Source organism: Centropristis striata, chromosome 12 (assembly GCF_030273125.1).
Source record: "Centropristis striata isolate RG_2023a ecotype Rhode Island chromosome 12, C.striata_1.0, whole genome shotgun sequence".
NCBI classification, from domain to species: Eukaryota; Metazoa; Chordata; class Actinopteri; order Perciformes; family Serranidae; genus Centropristis; species Centropristis striata.
In genome coordinates this window covers 20,069,398-20,088,787 of record NC_081528.1, presented here as the reverse complement: position 1 = coordinate 20,088,787, position 19,390 = coordinate 20,069,398, and the positions used below count along the sequence as shown (strand labels likewise).

General features: G+C 37.4%; 1 protein-coding gene across 2 annotated transcripts in view; it reads right to left on the bottom strand.

Annotated features, from left to right (window-relative positions):
• The window catches only part of pigg (phosphatidylinositol glycan anchor biosynthesis class G), a 127,222-nt gene that overhangs the window by 47,955 nt on the left and 59,877 nt on the right, over positions 1-19,390 (bottom strand). For both annotated transcript variants that reach the window (XM_059346139.1, XM_059346140.1), the window contains exons 8-9: positions 18,589-18,873; positions 275-678 (exon numbers count right to left, since the gene is read on the bottom strand). In XM_059346139.1, the coding sequence (XP_059202122.1) occupies positions 275-678; positions 18,589-18,873 (689 nt within the window). The remainder of the gene's footprint in view (positions 1-274; positions 679-18,588; positions 18,874-19,390) is intronic.

Below are 19,390 nucleotides of genomic sequence, written 5' to 3'. Positions count from 1 at the left end.
CTGGGGTTTTTTATTTATATTATTTTAACTTCTATAAATTTTTGTTTTGGTTTCAATTTGTGGAAGAAGAAGTTTATTAAAAGCTCATGCTTACATCATGCATGTAAAGAGTTCTAATAAAACATTTCAAAATGCATGTGCCACTCGGTTAAATAAAAGTCTGTTGGTCCAGTCACATATTGTGTCATTGTAGTTTTCTTAAAATCTCATCTCGTGAGCTGAAAGTGTCGTCACACCCCTAGTCTGTTTTGATCTATATAATGGTAAAGCCTACCTGTTAAGCCAATGTCCCACATCGGGAAGATGGGCCCACTGCACTCCGGTCTGATTGAGCGAGCGCAGCAGTCGGCAGCAGACCAGCGTGAAGGGTGGCGTGGCTAATGCTAGCCACTTCTCTGAGTAAATCTCTGCCTTGGGGTGAGCGGTGGGATGACAGTCTTTAGAAGGGAGGATAGGCTCTTCTTCTTCTCCAGAGCCTTTCTGCTCTCTAAAGTACTTGCGGCAGACGTCCTGGAAGACGGCGAGGCAGAGGGTGTTGAGCAGGAAGTACCAGGTTTGGTGCTCTTCCTCTACAAAGCTGCTGGCTGCCAAGCTGAGAGTGTGTCCGACTGTGCCGGCCAGCAGCAACACATCCAGCTCCGACAGCGACCACTCACTGCCACTGCTGCTCAGTGGAGACTAGGAGAGGAAACAACAATGCTTTAAAATAGAGGCTTTAGAGTCAGGAGTAAAACATGTCTAGAGTGTAACAGTGTAACAGCATTGATGTTATTTCTCAAAAACAGGTTATTCTTTTCTTCTTGTCTGTTCATCCATTTCTCAGCTGGATGTCTATAGACAGGATAGATAGATCTTCGGCCTCGAAACAGATGACACAATTTTGGTTGAGATCCAGATCTGGATCCCCACACAAGATGATTATTATGTTTGTAGGAGTGACAGATCAATTAACTGTCCCATCGATAAATGACTGCAGTCGTAGTTTTACCAGTGTTACAGTGTTCAGGCATACACAGATGATATCAGTTACTTACTGCCCACACTGTTGTGTTTATTAATTTTGTTTTAGTTAATTTGCATTTTTCAGCACCCACGTTCATCAAATAAAGAAAACTCCACTTTGTAAAATACAAAGGTTGTTACCAATACCAACAACGGACTCTACAAGTGCAAACTGAAAGTGTCGGCTGCCGTTTTTTCTCTTTAAATATCCGTTGTAGTGAGTAACACCATCCAGAATGTAACTCTTGACACAAGTTTTTTATCAAGTGTAGTTTTTTTTAATTCCCTTCAGACATCTACTTAGTTAATAACTCTTTTTTTATTTTATGAAGTGCACTGCAGACAAAGTGCATATCTACCTTAGCAGAGAAAATGCAGAGACCAAATGTCAAATAAATGTTCATTCGAGTTCAGCAGTTTTGTCTCATTTGTTTATCTAAGTTATTGTTGTTGACATTTGCGCTCTCTCTATCGACATTAGGATCAGGATCGGACACTGAAATGTCCATATCAGTCGTATGCTACCAAATTCCAAATCTAAGGAGTAAGTTTGTCCCACAACTAGGGTTGTCAAAAGTATCGATACTCAAAAAAGTATCGATACTCAAAAAAGTATCGATACTAAAACGTTGTATCCGGATGCGATATTCATTTTGAAAAGTATCGATACCCACAGTATACACAGTGTCAGTATACATAAGCATAGAGTTAATAAGTTTACATAAATGTTGGTGACTGAAAAGTGTTATTTTCCCAGAATGAAGCAGAGAAAAGTCAACAACACACAGCCGAAAATATTGTTGTAATCGTTATTGTTTATTGTATATATTTATTTTTTGCACTACCTCACACCTGAAGCTTGTTATCACAGTTGCAGTTTCTTTTTGCACAACTGTTTTTTATTATAAATATTTAACCTGTGGTTAATTTTTACATGTTGCATTTTTTTTTGTTAATAAAAATATTTCAGTAAAATTTTGGGGTCTTTGTTTTTATCCTGGTGGTATCGAAAATGGTCGGTTTAACTTAAGAACGTTTTAAGTTAATACAATTTACAAATGGTGCGAGAGATGCAACTACCACAACCACATAAACCTGAATAGACACTCGACCTACTTCCACCTGGTCCACCTCTACTGTACTGTGGATCCACTGACAGTTATAAATGTTCAACTCAGAGGGGTAATTATTTAAACCAAAGTACAGCTTGGGTGATTCAGACCAATCTACTTCAATGTGAAAACCCTCATCTGGTGACACTCATTTAAATGACCCATGTACTTGATAATAAAACAGTTCAATTGGCAAACAATTATACCTGCTCTATAATCTCAGCCACATCATTTCAAACTCAGAAAGAGAACAATGTGTTCATTGATGCAAACTGTGTACTTTTCACTTCTTATTTTTATGAAAGCTACACCATCCAGACAGCTGATGATTCAGTCAGTCGTCACATTTTATGTACAAGGTCTCTATGGAAGAATTATCTTTATTTAAGAGAGTACATTTTCAGTTTGAGAGCATGATTTTATTCCTTTTCAGAGACACAGCTCCTTCTCATGCTCGGATTTATTTTCCTCATGCTCGCATTTTTAAGCGCAGGGAGGGACACCCTTTAGTCTGAGGAGACACCTCGACCTGAGAGGACGTGTTTGTTCTGAGTGCGTGCACATTAGATTTGAGCGTGCAGACTTTACATTCGAGCACGTGGACATTAGATCTGAGCGCGCAGGACACATTTGAATGCAAGTCCAAGTCCAAGAAGAAATGTGAGCACAAGCATGTGATTTTTGGGTTTAAGCACACATTTTGAAAGAAAGCTGCATAAATCTGAGTGCGGGCACAAAATGTGTGCATGAGGAGAATAAATCTGAGCACGAGAAGGAGCTGTGTCACTGAAAAGGAATAAAATTATGCTCTCAAACTGAAAATCTACGATCTTAAATAAGATAAGATAATTCTTCCATAAATCTCCACAGAGTAGACCATTTGTCAATACCACCCATAATGAGTCAAAAGGAGTGCTTCATGTCTCACGGTAGTGTTCTAAAAATATCACACACGTACAGTTCGTGGTTGTAAAAAAGGCTGCCGTATCAGTATTATATCATATTAACATCATATTTTGCTCCCTGTACAAACTACCTATATATACAATATTGTCATTTTTGAGGGGAGACCGGTCTCCATTTTATGGTATGTTTAGTATAACCAGTGGTGGAAGAAGTATTCAGATCCCTTACTTCAGTAAAAGTACTAATACCACACTGTGAAATTACTCCACTACAAGTAAAAGTCCTGCATTCAAAACTTACTGAAGTAAAAGTACAAAAGTATCAGCATCAAACTGTACTTAAAGTCTTAAAAGTATTCGTCATGCAGAATGGACGCACTTAGATTGTTTTATATATTCTAAATATATTATTGGATTATTATTATTGATGCATTTATGTGAGCAGCATTTGATTTTACCAAGATAGGGCTCATTTTAATTATTTAATATACTGTAGTGAGGTTTTATTTACATAAAAAACAAGTCGAATCACTTTAAATGTATTTTTTATGCTAAATCTTGGCCTGAAAAATAACTAAAACTGTCGGCTTAATGTAGAGGAGTAGAAGTATAAAGTTAAATACGATGGAAATCCTCAAGTAAGTAAAGTAAAATAACCTCAAAATTGTACTTAAGTACAGTACTTGAGTAAATGTACTTAGTTACTTTCCACCACTGAGTACAGCTTTGATGATTTAGTTAAGTGGTGGCAGTGCATCACAAGTTCAAATGAAGTTCAGCCAACCTTTTAGTTTAGCAGCAATATTTTAGTCCAACAAACAAGGACCAAATACAGACAGGCCTCTTAGCCTGTGCTCACCTCAATGACAAACAGAGGCTGACCCCATACTTAGACTATCTGCAGGCATTAGACTGCTTCATACTTGTTTTTCCCAGCTTTCACACATCCGGCTGGTTACTTCACACAACCTGCTGTGACATTAAATATTTAGTTCTGGTAGTTGTGTTCCAAAATAAGACGAAAAACATTATCACTCAACTGTGGCAAATTTAGGATTTACAGGTTCTAGGTTGCATACATTTTCATACATTACAAGTATCTGGGTTGTTTCAATCACTAGTGTTGTTTATGATTATTTCCATGAGCATCTTCCAGATTGAAAAACCTGTATTTGATTAAATGATCATGTTACATTTCTCTCTATCCGACACGTTTTGGTGTAAGTCTTTGGTCAAGCAGGGTTCGCCCATTCATCTTTCAAAACCTGAGTTATCTTTGCTTTGCTGAGAAGGGGATTAATGTCCTGCACTGTATGCCTATAACTTTTTTTATTTTATTATTAAACATGTCACAGTCGACAGGCAGCTGTGATGTGTTTTTCTGGCTCCATTGCTTTCTGTTTGAGTCTCTCTCCTCCACTGGTTGGCAAATTGTTAAATCTCAAAAGCAACAATTCCTTATGTTTTCCTTCACTGAATAAGTCGCCTGCTTACTCATCATTCTGGCATTGTTTCAAAGTACATGGAAGACAAGCGTAATGGAAGTATTACTTAAAAAATTAGGAAGCATCACCATTAATTTATTACCCAAAGTTATCCTATATTACCCTGATATTCTATTTATACAATTTCACTCCAGTTTTTTTTTTAACTTTGCAGGCCACATCAATATATCACAAAGATCTGATTCAATTTCTTTCAATTTCTTTTATGAATACATCTCACAGCTTCTCTGACATGGTTGAGTTGACCACACCCCATTGATGGTGTAGAGGCAACTTTTGATGGACAGGTCTTCAGGTACTGTTCCAACTGGTTCAGATCCAATTTAGTTGACAGGAATTTTTTAATCTCTAATGGCGATCTTATGCCAACAAAAACCCCAAACAGTGGTGAAGTGTGGCCTTTGGTAGTGTCTTTGGAAAGCTGCAGTGGCCATTTAATCCTGCAGCACAGTACGGCCAAACTACAAAATAGGTATAGTTTAACTTTTGAAGGTGAATTGCAAGCAAGTGCAAGTTGACCAAAATAATTCTTAACAACTGGAACTCATGAACACGCCTACCGGGTGCAGAAAAATTGTATTATTGCAGCGTGACACAATTTGCCACTACTTGGTGTCTTTTTGGCAATACTTTCAATTAGTATGACCATGGAGTACCACAAGGATCAAAACTTGTCATCCTTCTGTTTGATCTATAAAAGCAGCTGTTAAAGCAGATTTCTGAGAACAATACCATTGCTTATACTGACAATACTCAACTGTTCATTTCAAATTCACCACATGACTACAGTAAATAATACACAACAACGTGTCTACAACTACAACTTATCCCAAACTCAAGCCACCAGACTTCTACCCACATGACCAAATTATACTGAATCAGAGAATACATTTCAAAACTTTGCTGCAGGTCTACAGTCACACTGTAATGAATTTCACTGTAAAATAACAGTAAAATACTGGCAGCAGGGCAAAATGTATTTTACTGTTATTTTATAGTCCATATACTACAATTTATTTTAACAGTATATTACCATATTTTGGATTACAGTATATGACCGTAGAATAACGGTGGGTTTTGTGGTTATTTTAAAGCGGATCTACCGTAATTTATCTAACAGTATAATACCTTTTGGCGATACTTTCAAGCAGTATAACACGTGGAGTACCACAAGGATTAATATTTGCCCCCCTTCTGTTTGATCTATGAAAGCAGCTGTTAAAGCAGATCTCTGAGAACAATACCATTGCTTATAGTGACAATTTTCAACTGTTCATTTCAATTTCACCACATGATCACAGTAAAGAATACATTTTTGACAGCAGGGTTACTGCAGTCCATATACTGTAATTTATTTTAACAGTATATTACCATATTTTACTTGCAATACATTCAAGCAGTATGACCTGTGGAGTACCACAAGGATCAACACTTGTCCCCCTTCTGTTTGATTTATGAAAGCAGTTCTTAAAGAATATTTCTAAGAACAATACCATTGCTTATACGGACAATACTCAAGTATTCATTTTGATTTCACCACATAACTACAATAAAACAAACTTTTTTTTTTAAATAAACTGCTCTGAAATAAACTGTGTATTGTCTTGAACTCATATCTGAATGATAAGTCATATCAAATAAGTAACAAGTTAATCAATCCATGCACACTTATAGCAGATTAGTCAAATGTACTGCTCTTGTGCAGCTACAACATATCCCAAACTCTAGCCACCAGACTTCTACCCACTAAATCAGAGAATCACTTTTAAAACTTTGCTGCAGGTCTACATTCACCTACTGTACCAGGACCCAATTATATTTCTGGCGTGCTTTCTCCCTATGAACCTGTAAGAACTCGGATCTGCTGAATGTTCCAGTCAGCTGGTACTTTAGGAAGCTACTGTTCCCAACTGAGAAAATGTTTCGTTTTAGACTAGACATAATATGTAAATCAGTGAGCTTTAGAGGTTCTGGATAGATGTGAGTAGTATTGAGAGTCTAAGCTGATCTACCTCTATGCCAGAAAGTGAATAAATGTCAAATAATTTCTTTAGTATCAAAAAAGTTTTATGATTGACACAATGAATGAGCTAGAATATGCTCTGCTGATTATTTAAACAGCATAAAAGGGAGAAATATTTTCTTAGCAGCCCCAGGGCCAACATATACAGTAGAACATCCATCAATAAAAAAACCTGAACTAAAGCCTAATGTGCTGAGGATGGATAAAGGATATTACTCCTCTGACCTACCAATGCCCTGCCCTGCATCATGACAAAGTACAGTGAAATGACAGGATGATGACCTTTTTTTGTCTGTAATGTAATATTTTGCTTTAAAATTATCATAGGACCTTTAGTACCATCTTTGCATCCGTGCCAGTCAAAATCAAATTTCTCTGACTTCAGGCGAAAGTGTATAAAACTGACAAATAAGTTGCAATACCTCTGGAAATACTTCAAGCCTTTTTTTGACTCTATTATATGTATATGATTTATTATTATTATATTACTGGCAGGCCATTGAACACGACTTTCCATCATGCAGTTGTGAAACACCCTTTCAGACCCAGTCCAACTTTCTCATGTAAATGTAGACGTATTCACTCAGGCAAAAAAGGGAAACCTTATTAAACTTTTCTATTACAGACCCAATTAATATATTTGTTAAGTGGGCCTTTTTTTTTTAAATATTGCTGGTATTTTACACTTCTGTTTTTTCCAATTTCTCTTTTCAAATTTTCACCCACTTGTCACCTCATTTATAGAAGCGACTTTTTCAAATGAAGTACACTCACCTTTAGGTTATTAAAATTCATTCGACTGGAATTCTAATCACATTTTTGTTGGAGTGGTGAGTTAGTAAGTGTGCTTAATCTTCCAGTTGCACAGAAACTAATCAGGATACCTCTAATAAAAGCTTTGGATGCCGCCCATAATGCAGTCATTTGTCAAGCCAAAGCAGGCGCAGCGTTGCACTTTGATCCAAACTGATCTAAGTGATTTTATAATATAACAAGACCTTACCTGACTTTAGATCATTTCTTAACCTTTCCAACTTTCCGTTTGGAACTTTGTTGCACATTATTTCCCCCCTGAATGGTAACTCAAGCTGTATTTATGAAGTATTAAAGTGAATTGAAAGGTTTCTGAAAACTGTCCAAAAAGATGTAAAGTTGGCAAAAGCAGAGGTAATCCCGTCAGGAGATGTTATTAGAAAAGTCACAGAGGACTTCCTGCAGATTCATTACTAATACTAATATAGTGTTACACTAAAACAGCTTTATTATCTAATCTCAGTATCAAAATGAGTGTGTCAGTCATGATTTAGAGACCACAGAATCTACTAATTATATTTCCTCACACAGGTTATTACAGAGATAAAGATTTTTGGCCATGAAGATGAGCCATGATGTGTAAATTTTCAACGAGATGTACAAGCAATACAAGGTACAAATCCATAATTTTGCTTTTAAAGTAATCAATACTATTTTAAAATTGATTCCAACATGAACTGCAAGTCAGTGAAAGGAAGCTGAAATGCTGCTGTAGTTTGACTGTTTATGGTCCCTCTATGACAAGTTAGTGAAAAATATACCTGCAGCAGGATTCATGAACACAAGCTTTTATTGTTGAAGAGAGATTACAGCCAGAGTTTACGATCCATAAATGTATACTGTTATTAGCTTTTATAGACTATATCATTTAAGTTGGCCGGAATTGTCTGCCAATCAGGATCCAGCACTTATAAATATGCATTTTCAGATATAGACCTAAGAGCATTACTTTCTTCACATAAATCATTAACTATAAACACACCTACAGTAGTGCTGAAACACCAGTATTTTAATAATTTATTATTATTCATTTATCATTTAAAACACCCAAACCCCTAAGATGACTACTTTGGATCGCATCAAGGACCTCATCCAAATCTATACTCCAGCGCACAAATTGAGGTCCGAGGGCCAGCTCCAGCTCGTGGTTTCTAGGGCCAGACTTAAAACCAGGGGGGACAGGGCTTTCTCTGTGGGGGGCCCCAGACTTTGGAACGCCCTCCACGTCCCAACAGCCCCCACGGTGGAGTGTTTTAAGTCTCGTCTTAAGACCCATTTTATTCCCCTGTTTACGTCTACGTCTTTTATTTACGTCTATGTCTTTTATTTATTTTACTATGTTTATCTGTTTGATTTGACTGTTTTATTTATAGCATCTGTAAGAGCAGATTTGATGCTAATTGTTGTGTGTGTCATGGTCTGATTGTGATTGGCGGGTCAGCCTTTATAGGTGGGAACCTTTTGGGGGCTCGTCAGGTGTTTTCCAATCGGAAGAGGAAAAACAGTTTTTGACCGCTACGCTACACTATGCTACACTACGCTGCGCAGCGCACGTTATGCTTCGTGCGGATGTATGTAAGAGAGAAAGTGTGATTAAAGCATAAGATGTTAAATAAATGGACTTGTTTTCCATCTAAACTGAAAAGCAACTGGACTCTCATTCATCATTAATGGCAAAGTCAAAACGTGTCAATTAGTTTTCCTGTTGAAATGCCTCAGTGGCTTGAAGCATTGGCTTAGCTTCTATAGCATCATTTTAGATTTATACACTTATTATTTATTGCTGATTGTTATATGGAAATGGATGTTTTATTGTTGATTCTATGTACAGCACTTTGGAGACGTTTTTGCTGTTCAAATGTGCTGTACAAATAAAGTGGATTGGATTGGACTGATTGTTCTACCACCAATACCAAACCAAATTCCACTCTCAAACATGAACACTTCAAAGTTTCTGATAATATTTACAGTTATCAGTTACTTTTGGAAATATTTATCAGTCATTCACAAGATCCACATGAACCACTCTCCACATCGGCAGGAATGAGATCCACTTCACGGCACACATTTGAAAATAAATGATGTCACTTATCACTAAACTTTTTTCCTTCTTACAAAACAGTGTAGCAAATGCCAGGAGTTGAGTTTTCATTAAAACAAAATTATGACAGGTGTATTTACTGCATGCTGAATTAATGAGAGCCACCAAAGCCAAATTGCCTCCTAAGATACCATAAAGCTGGTTGCTGACAAGCAATCAAGCAATTTACTATTTAAAAGGCTATCTTTATAAATGGAGTCCGGTGCAGAGCTCACTCAACATAAAACGCACCATTTACTGCCAGGTCTGTTTGGTAAATGGTAGCACACCAGCCTTCACCTCACTTAGCTGAAGTGTTAACTGTTTCACTACAACCAGTGGTGGAAGGAGTATTCAGATCTCTTACTTCAGTAAAAGTAATACCACAATGGAAATTACTCCACTAGAAGTTAGAGTCCTGCATTCAAAACTTACTGACATACTCGTTAAGCAGAATGGACCCACTCAGACTGTTTTATATTTTCTTTATTATTGATACATTAATGTAAACAGTATTATAATTTTCTCAAGGTAGGGCATTTTAACGACTTAATATACTGTTATGAAGTTTAATTTAAAAAAAATCACTTTAAATTGATGATATTAAATCTTGTAAAGAAGCTTAAGCTTCCACAAAAATGTAATTGAGTAAGAAGTTCAATATTTGCCGCAAAATGTTGTGGAGTAGAAGTATAAAGTTACATAAAAGGGAAATACTCAAGAAAAGTACATGTACCTGCTTATTGTACTTAGGTACAGTACTTGAGTAAATGAACTTAGTGATATGCAGGGTGGTAGTCAGGGGTGGAAAGTATCTAAGAAGACGACAAAAAAGAAAATGTGACATGACTCACCTTTTGAACTGACTTTAGCAATTTAAATAACAGACAACTGTCTTGCTGACATATGAACTAACCACAGACACTTCATTCATGGATTCACACCACTAGAATGAATAAAGGGGAAAAACTGGAATGGATATTGGCATTATTGTTGCATTCAAAATATAGGGGAAACACTACTACATGTAATTGTAAATTGAATACATTTGGGACTTAACATTTTTCATTTATTATCCTAGGGGGGGTCTGGAGCCGATCCAGAGACACAAAGACAGACAATCACGATCTCATTCATCCTACGGGCAATTTAAAATCACCAATTAAATCTAAGTGCATGTTTTTGGACAATATCAGGAAGCAGGAGTACTCAGAGATAACCCACGCTGACACTGGGAGAACATGCAAACTATTATTATTATTATTATTATTATTATGACGTCAGAGGTCACATGACCACTTTGAAAATGATGATGCAATTTTTGTGCTAAAAAATCATGACGATTTATTTGATCTTTGACCCCAAAAATGTAGTTACTGCACTCTGGTTTTGCATTTCTGTAAAAGTTTCTAATAGTAATGCAAAAACAGAGTGCAGTAACCACAATGTTGTCGTCTTCTTTCAGCTTTGCTATTGCTATATTTTAGTCTTAATATAATTGTATCACTTTTTTACTTAATCACTATGTAGATAATAATCTCCCTATTAAATAAACTATAATTACTATTAATCTTATCTTCACTATTCAACACAATGAAGAAATACAAGGCTACACTGTATCGCAGTCCAATCAGACCGTGGTAAAGTGAAGTTACTGCAGTCTGCTTTGGTTTTGAGTTGGAGTTTGCAGTTACTTCAGTTTTTATATCATTATTTCTCTGAAATAAAGCAAAACTGAAATCTAAAACTTTGTCACAAGATAAAACAGACATCAAGGAGTTCATTTTTAGTTATAACTCAATTTCGACCAAAAATGTAGTTACTTCAGTTAAACTTTGTAGGGCAGAATAGATTCCTTAGATCTTATAGTTTCATTGGAACACGAGGCGGATAAATCGGTATTGCGGTATTGTCTTAACTCCATATATCTCTCTAAAATGTATCTCGTAATACTGATACACCGCCCAACCCTAGTTCGATTGCATACATCTGTTAAGTTTAAAAAAAATTTCATTTTTGCCACAACTTTCTGCCATCGCCGTTTAACCTTTTTAACCTTTTTAACCTGTTTAACCTGTTTAACCTGTAGCCAAAGTCTGGGGATTCCTCCAGAATCTGCTGCTGGATGAGGACGCACACTTCTCTTTAATAGTCCAATTATTACTTCTAGCTGAGCTATGTGCACATTTTTTTTTGACATTTGTATGACATTCAAACTCAAAGAAAATATTCCACAGTCTTTTTCAAGGAATGTGGAGTCGCAGAAAAATCTACAGTACAGTATACTTCCTCCACATGCTCCAGAGTATAGATCTGGGAGTTTATTTCTTCACCCAACCTAATGGCCCGAGTGGATTTCTCCTGACTTTTTTGCCCTCTCAGCACTTTCCCAAAGTTCCCAGAAGGGAAATGAGATGTAACCTTTACAGATAAATTATAATGAGCAAAGAGGTGCAGCAGTAAAGAGGACTCATCTTTTAGGCCAATTTAAACAAACACTAAAGACTGAAAGCTTCCACCTTCTGAATAACTAGTTCCAATATATCTGATTGATTGCCCACATTTAGAAGAGCGATCTAAACATCACCAGAAATTACTTTTATTTGCTGAAGTAAATTTCAGCATAGCCCTTATAGAGGAAGACAAAATAAACTATTTAGAAAACATATTTGCGCTACCACAAGCACTGCCTCAACACTGGGCCATTAGCTGTATCTCTAAACCCCCTGTATATCTCCTTTTGTTTATCTGTTAGTTTTCATTTGCATCTGCTGAACCTCTTTGTCCAGCAACAGTGTAGGTTTAATGGTGTCATGTAATTTTAATGACCGTTCCCTTCTACATGCTCAATTCAGTTTAGGCACTAACTGTTAACAGAGAGAAAATAGGCCACACCCTTATATAACTGACATATAAAGATACTGATTGTCTCTTAAAAAGCTGACAAATGCTGAAAAGTGGCATTCATCATAATATGAAATACCTTTGTAACGTGAGTGTGTAGCTGGGATTACATTACAACTGAGTTAAAGGTACCCTATTGTGAAAAACTATTTTTTTCTGCCCATATATATGTTTATATATATATATATATATATATATATATATATATATATATATATAAACATATATAACCCGAGAGTGTGGAAAGCTGAAGCCTCTGCATTGTCTCTGTGGGTGGGCCAGTGGCTGTAGGGCCTCTTACAGGACATTTGGATTAGCCTCCTGATGTTGCGCAACAACGAGAGCTGTTAGCATATTGCCACCTCCACGGTGATAACCATCAGCCAGTGGCGGAATGTAACTAAGTATATTTACTCAAGTACTGTATTTGAGCACAATTTTTACTTCTACTCCACTATATTTTTAGGCAAACATTGTACTTTTTACTACACTATATTTATCTGCCAGCTTTAGTTACTTTTCAGGTCGAGATTTAACATGAAAAACTAACTTAATCTTATAACAGTATATTAGGTAGTTAAATGAGCCCTGTCTTTAGAAAATTAAAACACTGCTTACTTAAATGCATCAATACAAAAATGTTATAATATATCTAGAATATATAAAACAATCTAAATAGGGCCATTTTGCATAACAAGTACTTTTACTCTTGATATTTTAAGTACATTTTGATGCTGATACTAGGGCTGTTTCCACTAGGCAATACTCGGAATGAAGCGGGTCTCACTCACTGAAACGCCCCTAGTTTGAATATGAGCAGTCCAGAGCCGGCTTTTGTCAGGACTTTTTAGGTCCCTGTCGAAGAGCAGGGGCTTTTTTCTGTGCTCTTCTGTTGTTGTTGTTGTGTAGAGTAGTACTCTACTACTACTGTAAAGTAGTACTCTACACAACAACAACACACGCCATTTGTAAAAGGTGGCAAACAGCAACTTTTTAGACCCCCTTAGCGGCTATTTTTCAAGAAAGCGACTGGAGACAAATCCAGCGACTCCTTCTTACTCTTCTTAACGAGCCGCTAAAGAGCCGGTGGTCGGCTTGTTAAGAAGAGCTGCCGTTTGCGACAGTTAGCTACAGTTAGCTCTGTAGCAGTACAGTGTGTATGTGCTGCTGCTGCAGGAGGTGTTCACTTAGCGATCTCTGTTTGTTTACAACAAGCACCAGACACTGTGCACAGTTAGTGATGCCGGTTAATTCACAATCACCATGTTTATGATCAGCGGAGACTCTGTGCATAAATAGCCATGCTGCTTTCAGCTGCTGACGTTGTGCACAGTTAGTGACGGTGAAAACCACACGTCACCTCCGGAGTCTCTAAATCCCTCTGGGGGCTAACTTGTAGTGAAGACACATGAAAAGTGAGCGGACTTTTGACAGGATGTGGCCTGAGACTTTCCCGGTGGACACTTTTCCCCCTAAAGGAAACACGGCTACTTTTGTACTTTTACTTCAGTAAGTTTTGAATGCACGACTTTTACTTTAATTTCACAGTGTGGTATTAGTACTTTTACTGAAGTAAGGGACCTGAATACTTCCACCACTGGTATCAGACGCCATTCTTTACTCGTTTAGCAACTCCCGCTCCAGAGATGTGGAAAGTTAGAGTGAGCCAACTGATCAGGCAGCCAATCAATTAAAGGTCCATTAGACATGTATTACACAGTTCAAACTAGCATAATATGGGACCTTTAAAGCAATCTGAAGATTTTATTTGAATAAATGTCAGTATCTCTGTCCAAATGAGGTAACACAATAGTGATTGAGACTGGTCCCCCATCAAAGATATGACTCACATTTACATTTTACAGCACATTTATTGCATTTTTTTTTTAAAACCATGACTTTATGACGCAGCAACTTGACAAAGTTCACTGGACTGTTTTCACTTTTTCCATCATGGCTGGCTTCACCCTCCTTTCGCAACAAAAAGGTAAAAACAAAACTTTGTGTGATGCAGAGAGGAGGGCACCAGCGAGCTGGAGACACAATGATCTCTGCAGATTCAATTCTGGCAACTGGAACATTTTTGATATGGAGTGTAATGATGGTGGGGTTATAATGTCCTGTTAAAAATATGCTAAACATATGCTGTTTAAAATGATGGATTGTGTTCATCAATGCGGCAGCGTGTTTGAGAAATGTGAGCTGGTTTTAATGGATTTTGAAAACAATGGGAGCCTGTGACTTCTGGGACACAGAGAGTAAACCTGCAGCAGAACAGACTGTAGCAGCATCTGCAACAAATCCATGTTCTCTTTGTTGTGCTGTTGGCTTTAACAGTTAAACTCTGGAGTTTTAGAAATACTGTGTCAGAGTTTCTTCTTTGTAACTCTCACAGTCACTGCACTGAATGACAAAAAGATACCTGTACTTTTTATGTGTGTCAACATAAAAAAACGTTTTTTATATCAATATATTCAAAGGTACAACGCTGAATTAAAGATGTCAACATTAAAGCAACTACCTTCCGTTTAAGATGCCATTTTTCTGTGCAACACTGGAGAGTAATTAAGGAGGCTCTTTGCAATCCTTCATGAAAAACACATGATAGGCAGTGAATACAGAGAGGCCCTATTTGATTAATATAAATGGCACCCAAAGTCTCAAATCGGCTAAGAGCCACTCGCTTCAACACTTCTTGTGGTTGAGTGATCCAAGAAAATCTACAAAACTTTTCCTCAGTTCTTTGTTTCACAGAATATTCAAGTGATTTAAGGCTGCATTCGTAAAGACTCTGCTAACTTTGCTTCATCACAAAGTACGGGTACAAGAGAAGAGAGAGAGCCATCCCTCTGAGCCTCAGTGGATTTAGAGAATTTTCTCTCAAATAAATTCTGATTGCTGTCTCATTGCTAATGTTCCTCTACCTGCAGGACGTGACAAAATGAAATAATTAAAGCAAAAATCTGTCTTTTGAACAGCAGCAGGTTAGTGAATGGAGCTGATTGGGAAACTAACATCAAATCTTTTTGCTCACTTGTCCCTTTAATGGGTGGGTTCATGTATACACTACCGCTCAAAAGTCTGGGATCACTTAGAAATGGGGTGTGACGATACTCTCAGCTCACGAGATGAGACGAGACACGATATTGGGTTCACGAGAATGAGACGAGACAAGATTTTAAGAAAACTACAATAACAAAATATATGACCCTACCAACAGACTTTTATTTAACCGAGTTGCACATGCATTTTGAAATGTTTTATTATAACTCTTTACATGCATGATGTAAGCAGGAACTTTTAATAAACTTCTTCTTCCACAACTTGAAACTAAAACTAAAATTCATAAAAGTTCAAATAAGATAAATAAAAAAATAAAATCCCCCAGAGATTAATGAGACTCCAGAAGTATGCTAATCGCTTAGCGACAGTTTGGACCGTGATCCGTGATCACATACACGACAGATTAAACATGGGAGACGCAACTGTGGCCGTCATCACTAACTGAACAACATCAGCAGCTGATCAAAACAAAGCAGCATGGCTAATTATCATAAACATAGCGATCTTGAATTAACCGGCATCGCTAACTGTGAACAGAGTGTCTGGTGCTTGTTGTAAACAAACAGAGATTGCTAAGTGAACACCTCCTGCAACAGCAGCACATACTCACTGTATTGCTACAGAGCTAACTGTTAGCTGGCTCTGTGACTGCAGCTGGGAGAGACTGCTGCAGGCGAAATGTGCCCCTTCAATTTGTTTTTACTCTTCTTAACGAGCTGCCGGCCCCCGCGACGTCATTCTGGCTGCTTGCTGCTTTCCCTCCTTCTCCTCCTCTTCTTCTTTTCATTTTACTCTCCCCACAGGTAACAAATAGAAGTTTGGATAACTCACAAATCTCGCAAGACTGATTTTTAAAGCGACAAGAAATATCGTCGAGTTTAATCTCGCAAGATCTCGTGGCACGAGATTTTGTCACATCCCTACTTAGAAATGTCCTTATTTTTGAAAGAAAAGCACATTTTTTTAATTAAAATAACAGACATACAGTCTAGACATTGTTAATGTGGTAAATGACTATTAAAGCTGGAAACCGACGATTTTCCAATGAAATATCTATAATATATTGTCAGCAACTCTGTCTCACTCCTGTGTTCCAGCGGCACGTTGTGTTAATCATTAAAACACCTGAGCATTATGTTTTATGCTGATTTGAGATGCAATAAAATGATCCTTCCTCAGGCTGGTTGAGTATCTAGAGGTAAAGTTGGAGATTTGTACAGGTTAAAATTATGATTTTTACCCTTGTTAATGCCTTTACTATATTTTTATTGCTTTTTTTTAAACTCATTTCATGAATAAAACAGTTTGTTTTTGTGAAAAGAAACAGACATTTTCTGGGTTAGGGTTTACTGGTTAATGTATGTTTTAGCATTGAAATGCTGTTTTCCCAAACACTTCTAAAAACATTTTACAGTCAATTTGGAGAAGTAGAGTACCAGCAGGCAAACTAAGCAATATACCACGTTAGTTCAGATCTGAAACCGAAATTCACACAATAAAGCAAACAAATAAAAAAATCGAAACATTGGTGGACCAACAACTCCAGTGCTCTGTGAGATAAAATTGCTGTTTTTGTCAAAGGAGTCTGGTGGCTTTAACTAAAGTGATAGACTGCTGTGGGGTGTGGCAAAACACATTTTAGCGACCTAAAAAAGACCAAGTGAAAACTCTTTATTATATAATATATAAATATTTTCAACCTCTAAGTCTGCCGTCAGACAGTCTTATACAAAGGGGAACTGAAGCAGTTAGCTAAGCTCTCTTCAAAGCCACCAGACTTCATTGACAAAAATACCATTTTAATTGCAGAACATGGGAGTAGGGGTGGGCGATATGGCCCAAAAAGATTATCACGATATTTCAGAGTATTTTTGCGATAATGATATACTTGATGATGTTAAAAAATACTGAAAAATATATAGAAAAAGATTTTTTAGTCTGTATAAATAAATAAAAATCGTACAACAAAATGAAAAATCAATCATAAATCTAAATGTAGTATAAATTGCTAATCTCAACAGTTGACTCTTGAGTATTAGCAAATAATAAAAAATAACCATCTAGGGGGTTCGGGGGGGGGGGGGGCCCCGGGAGAATTTTTTTTCAATCTCGTCCATTTTGAGAGCTAAATGTAAGCAAACACCTCACATAACATTCACAGTCAACAGGGCTTTCCACTAGGACATGGAACAGCCAGACTGTGGACTAGAGAATTTTTTTTCATAAAAGCCCAAATTTGGTGCCTCTCACACATTCTAATGTCATTATTCCATCATATACACTGATCTTAATCATTGCCTATTTTAATTAATTATTGTAAAGGAGAATAAGGGTTCTTCTATGATTTATTTAAGGCATCTTATTTTGACAGTCTTCTTGTAAATTCTGGGGTGGATTATGTGCTTTTATTTTGAAAGCAGCATTGTTTAGCGACAGGAAGTAATAGTAACTTTTTGTGATTAAAACCAAAACAACTTTAATTGTTAGCTAATGTTAGCTTGCGGCTAACGAACGGCATAATGCAAAAGTGTGTTTGGGCCGTTTGGACCTCTGACGGCCGGGACATGTTGATAGGATTTAGATTGGCGCGCGCACATGCAGATGCACACGGAGAGTAATGTCTCGGAGGATGACAGGGTGACAGACACTCTGCTGAGCAGAGACAAAACGCGAAAATAACTTGATATTATGAATAGTGTAGATAAACTTTCTTTAGCTTGAAATGTGACGTTAGGTCAAGAAGTAGGAATGTTGCCAATATCATGATATGCATTTTTTTTACCCATAAAAAAAAAATATACAGGTATAGTCGTGAACGATACGATATGGCACACCCCTACATGGAAGTGGCTTTTCTAATGTTTGGTTAGTGATATCGTATGAATTTTGGATCCAAACTAACCTGATACACAGCAGTATATTCTGTCCTGTAATCTTCAAACTTAGTACAGCTAATGTTGACACAATTAGTGCTAGTGGTCACAGCTTACTGTGGGAACGCGCTGATGGATTCTGCATTTAATATTGTTTGTTACAAAGCAATCACAGAGCAGCTGGACTGGTTGGAGCTTTAGGCTGCATATTGAGGTTTTACATGCAGATCAAGCACACGTGTATAGACCCCTGCGGGCAAACATCTGCACATGTGTGTGGATTGTATATTTTAGGTGCACTGACTCACCTTCCCGTGAATCTTTGGTCCCAGGGGGAGTCGCCGCGCTGCCATGGTGACCAGAATACAAAACATTGCAGAGGAAAATGCAATAGCAGCAAACACGAGACCCCAGGAGAGGCTGCAGAAGTAACAGGAGCTCTCGGCAGACGTGCACACCAAGACGTGCACTGAGGCGAGCAGCAGGCACAAGAGGTAGAAAGGCAGGGAGAGCAGGGCCGAGAGGACGGGAAGATCTACTGCTGCATCACTACTGAGGGCTTCAGGCATCGCCAGCAGTAAGACCAACAGGAGCTGAAGGGCAAGGAGAGAGGGAGAGAGGGAGAACTTTAATCAACTTTTAATCAATTGATACAACCACAGAAAGCTACAGGAGCATAGCTTGACCAGTGTATGTCCCTTTAACTCAGCAGGTAAGAGCAATGACATGTGAAATTGGATGCATTTAGAGCAGGTTTAATGTAATTATTAGTAATTATGGCCAATCCATTTATCAACCATTTTTTTTACTGACTTTGTATGACAATTATACTGTTAGAAACATTTTGTACACCGAAAAAAGGAAACTTTCAAAAGTGCACCGTTGTTTATGACAGATTAGATTTCATTTTGTTCCTCCACACCTTTCATGCACAAATAACTCACTCCTTGGTTTTTATGTTAGCAGAAGTTGTGGCGCGTATCTGGTTCTTTTAGTATCACCTTGGTCAAGGTTCCAGCTGAGCTAAGCTGATACCAGAAGGTGGAGTTAAAACACTGCAGATTACCGATTGTTAAGAGAGAATTTAAATCAAATCAAAATGACTTTATT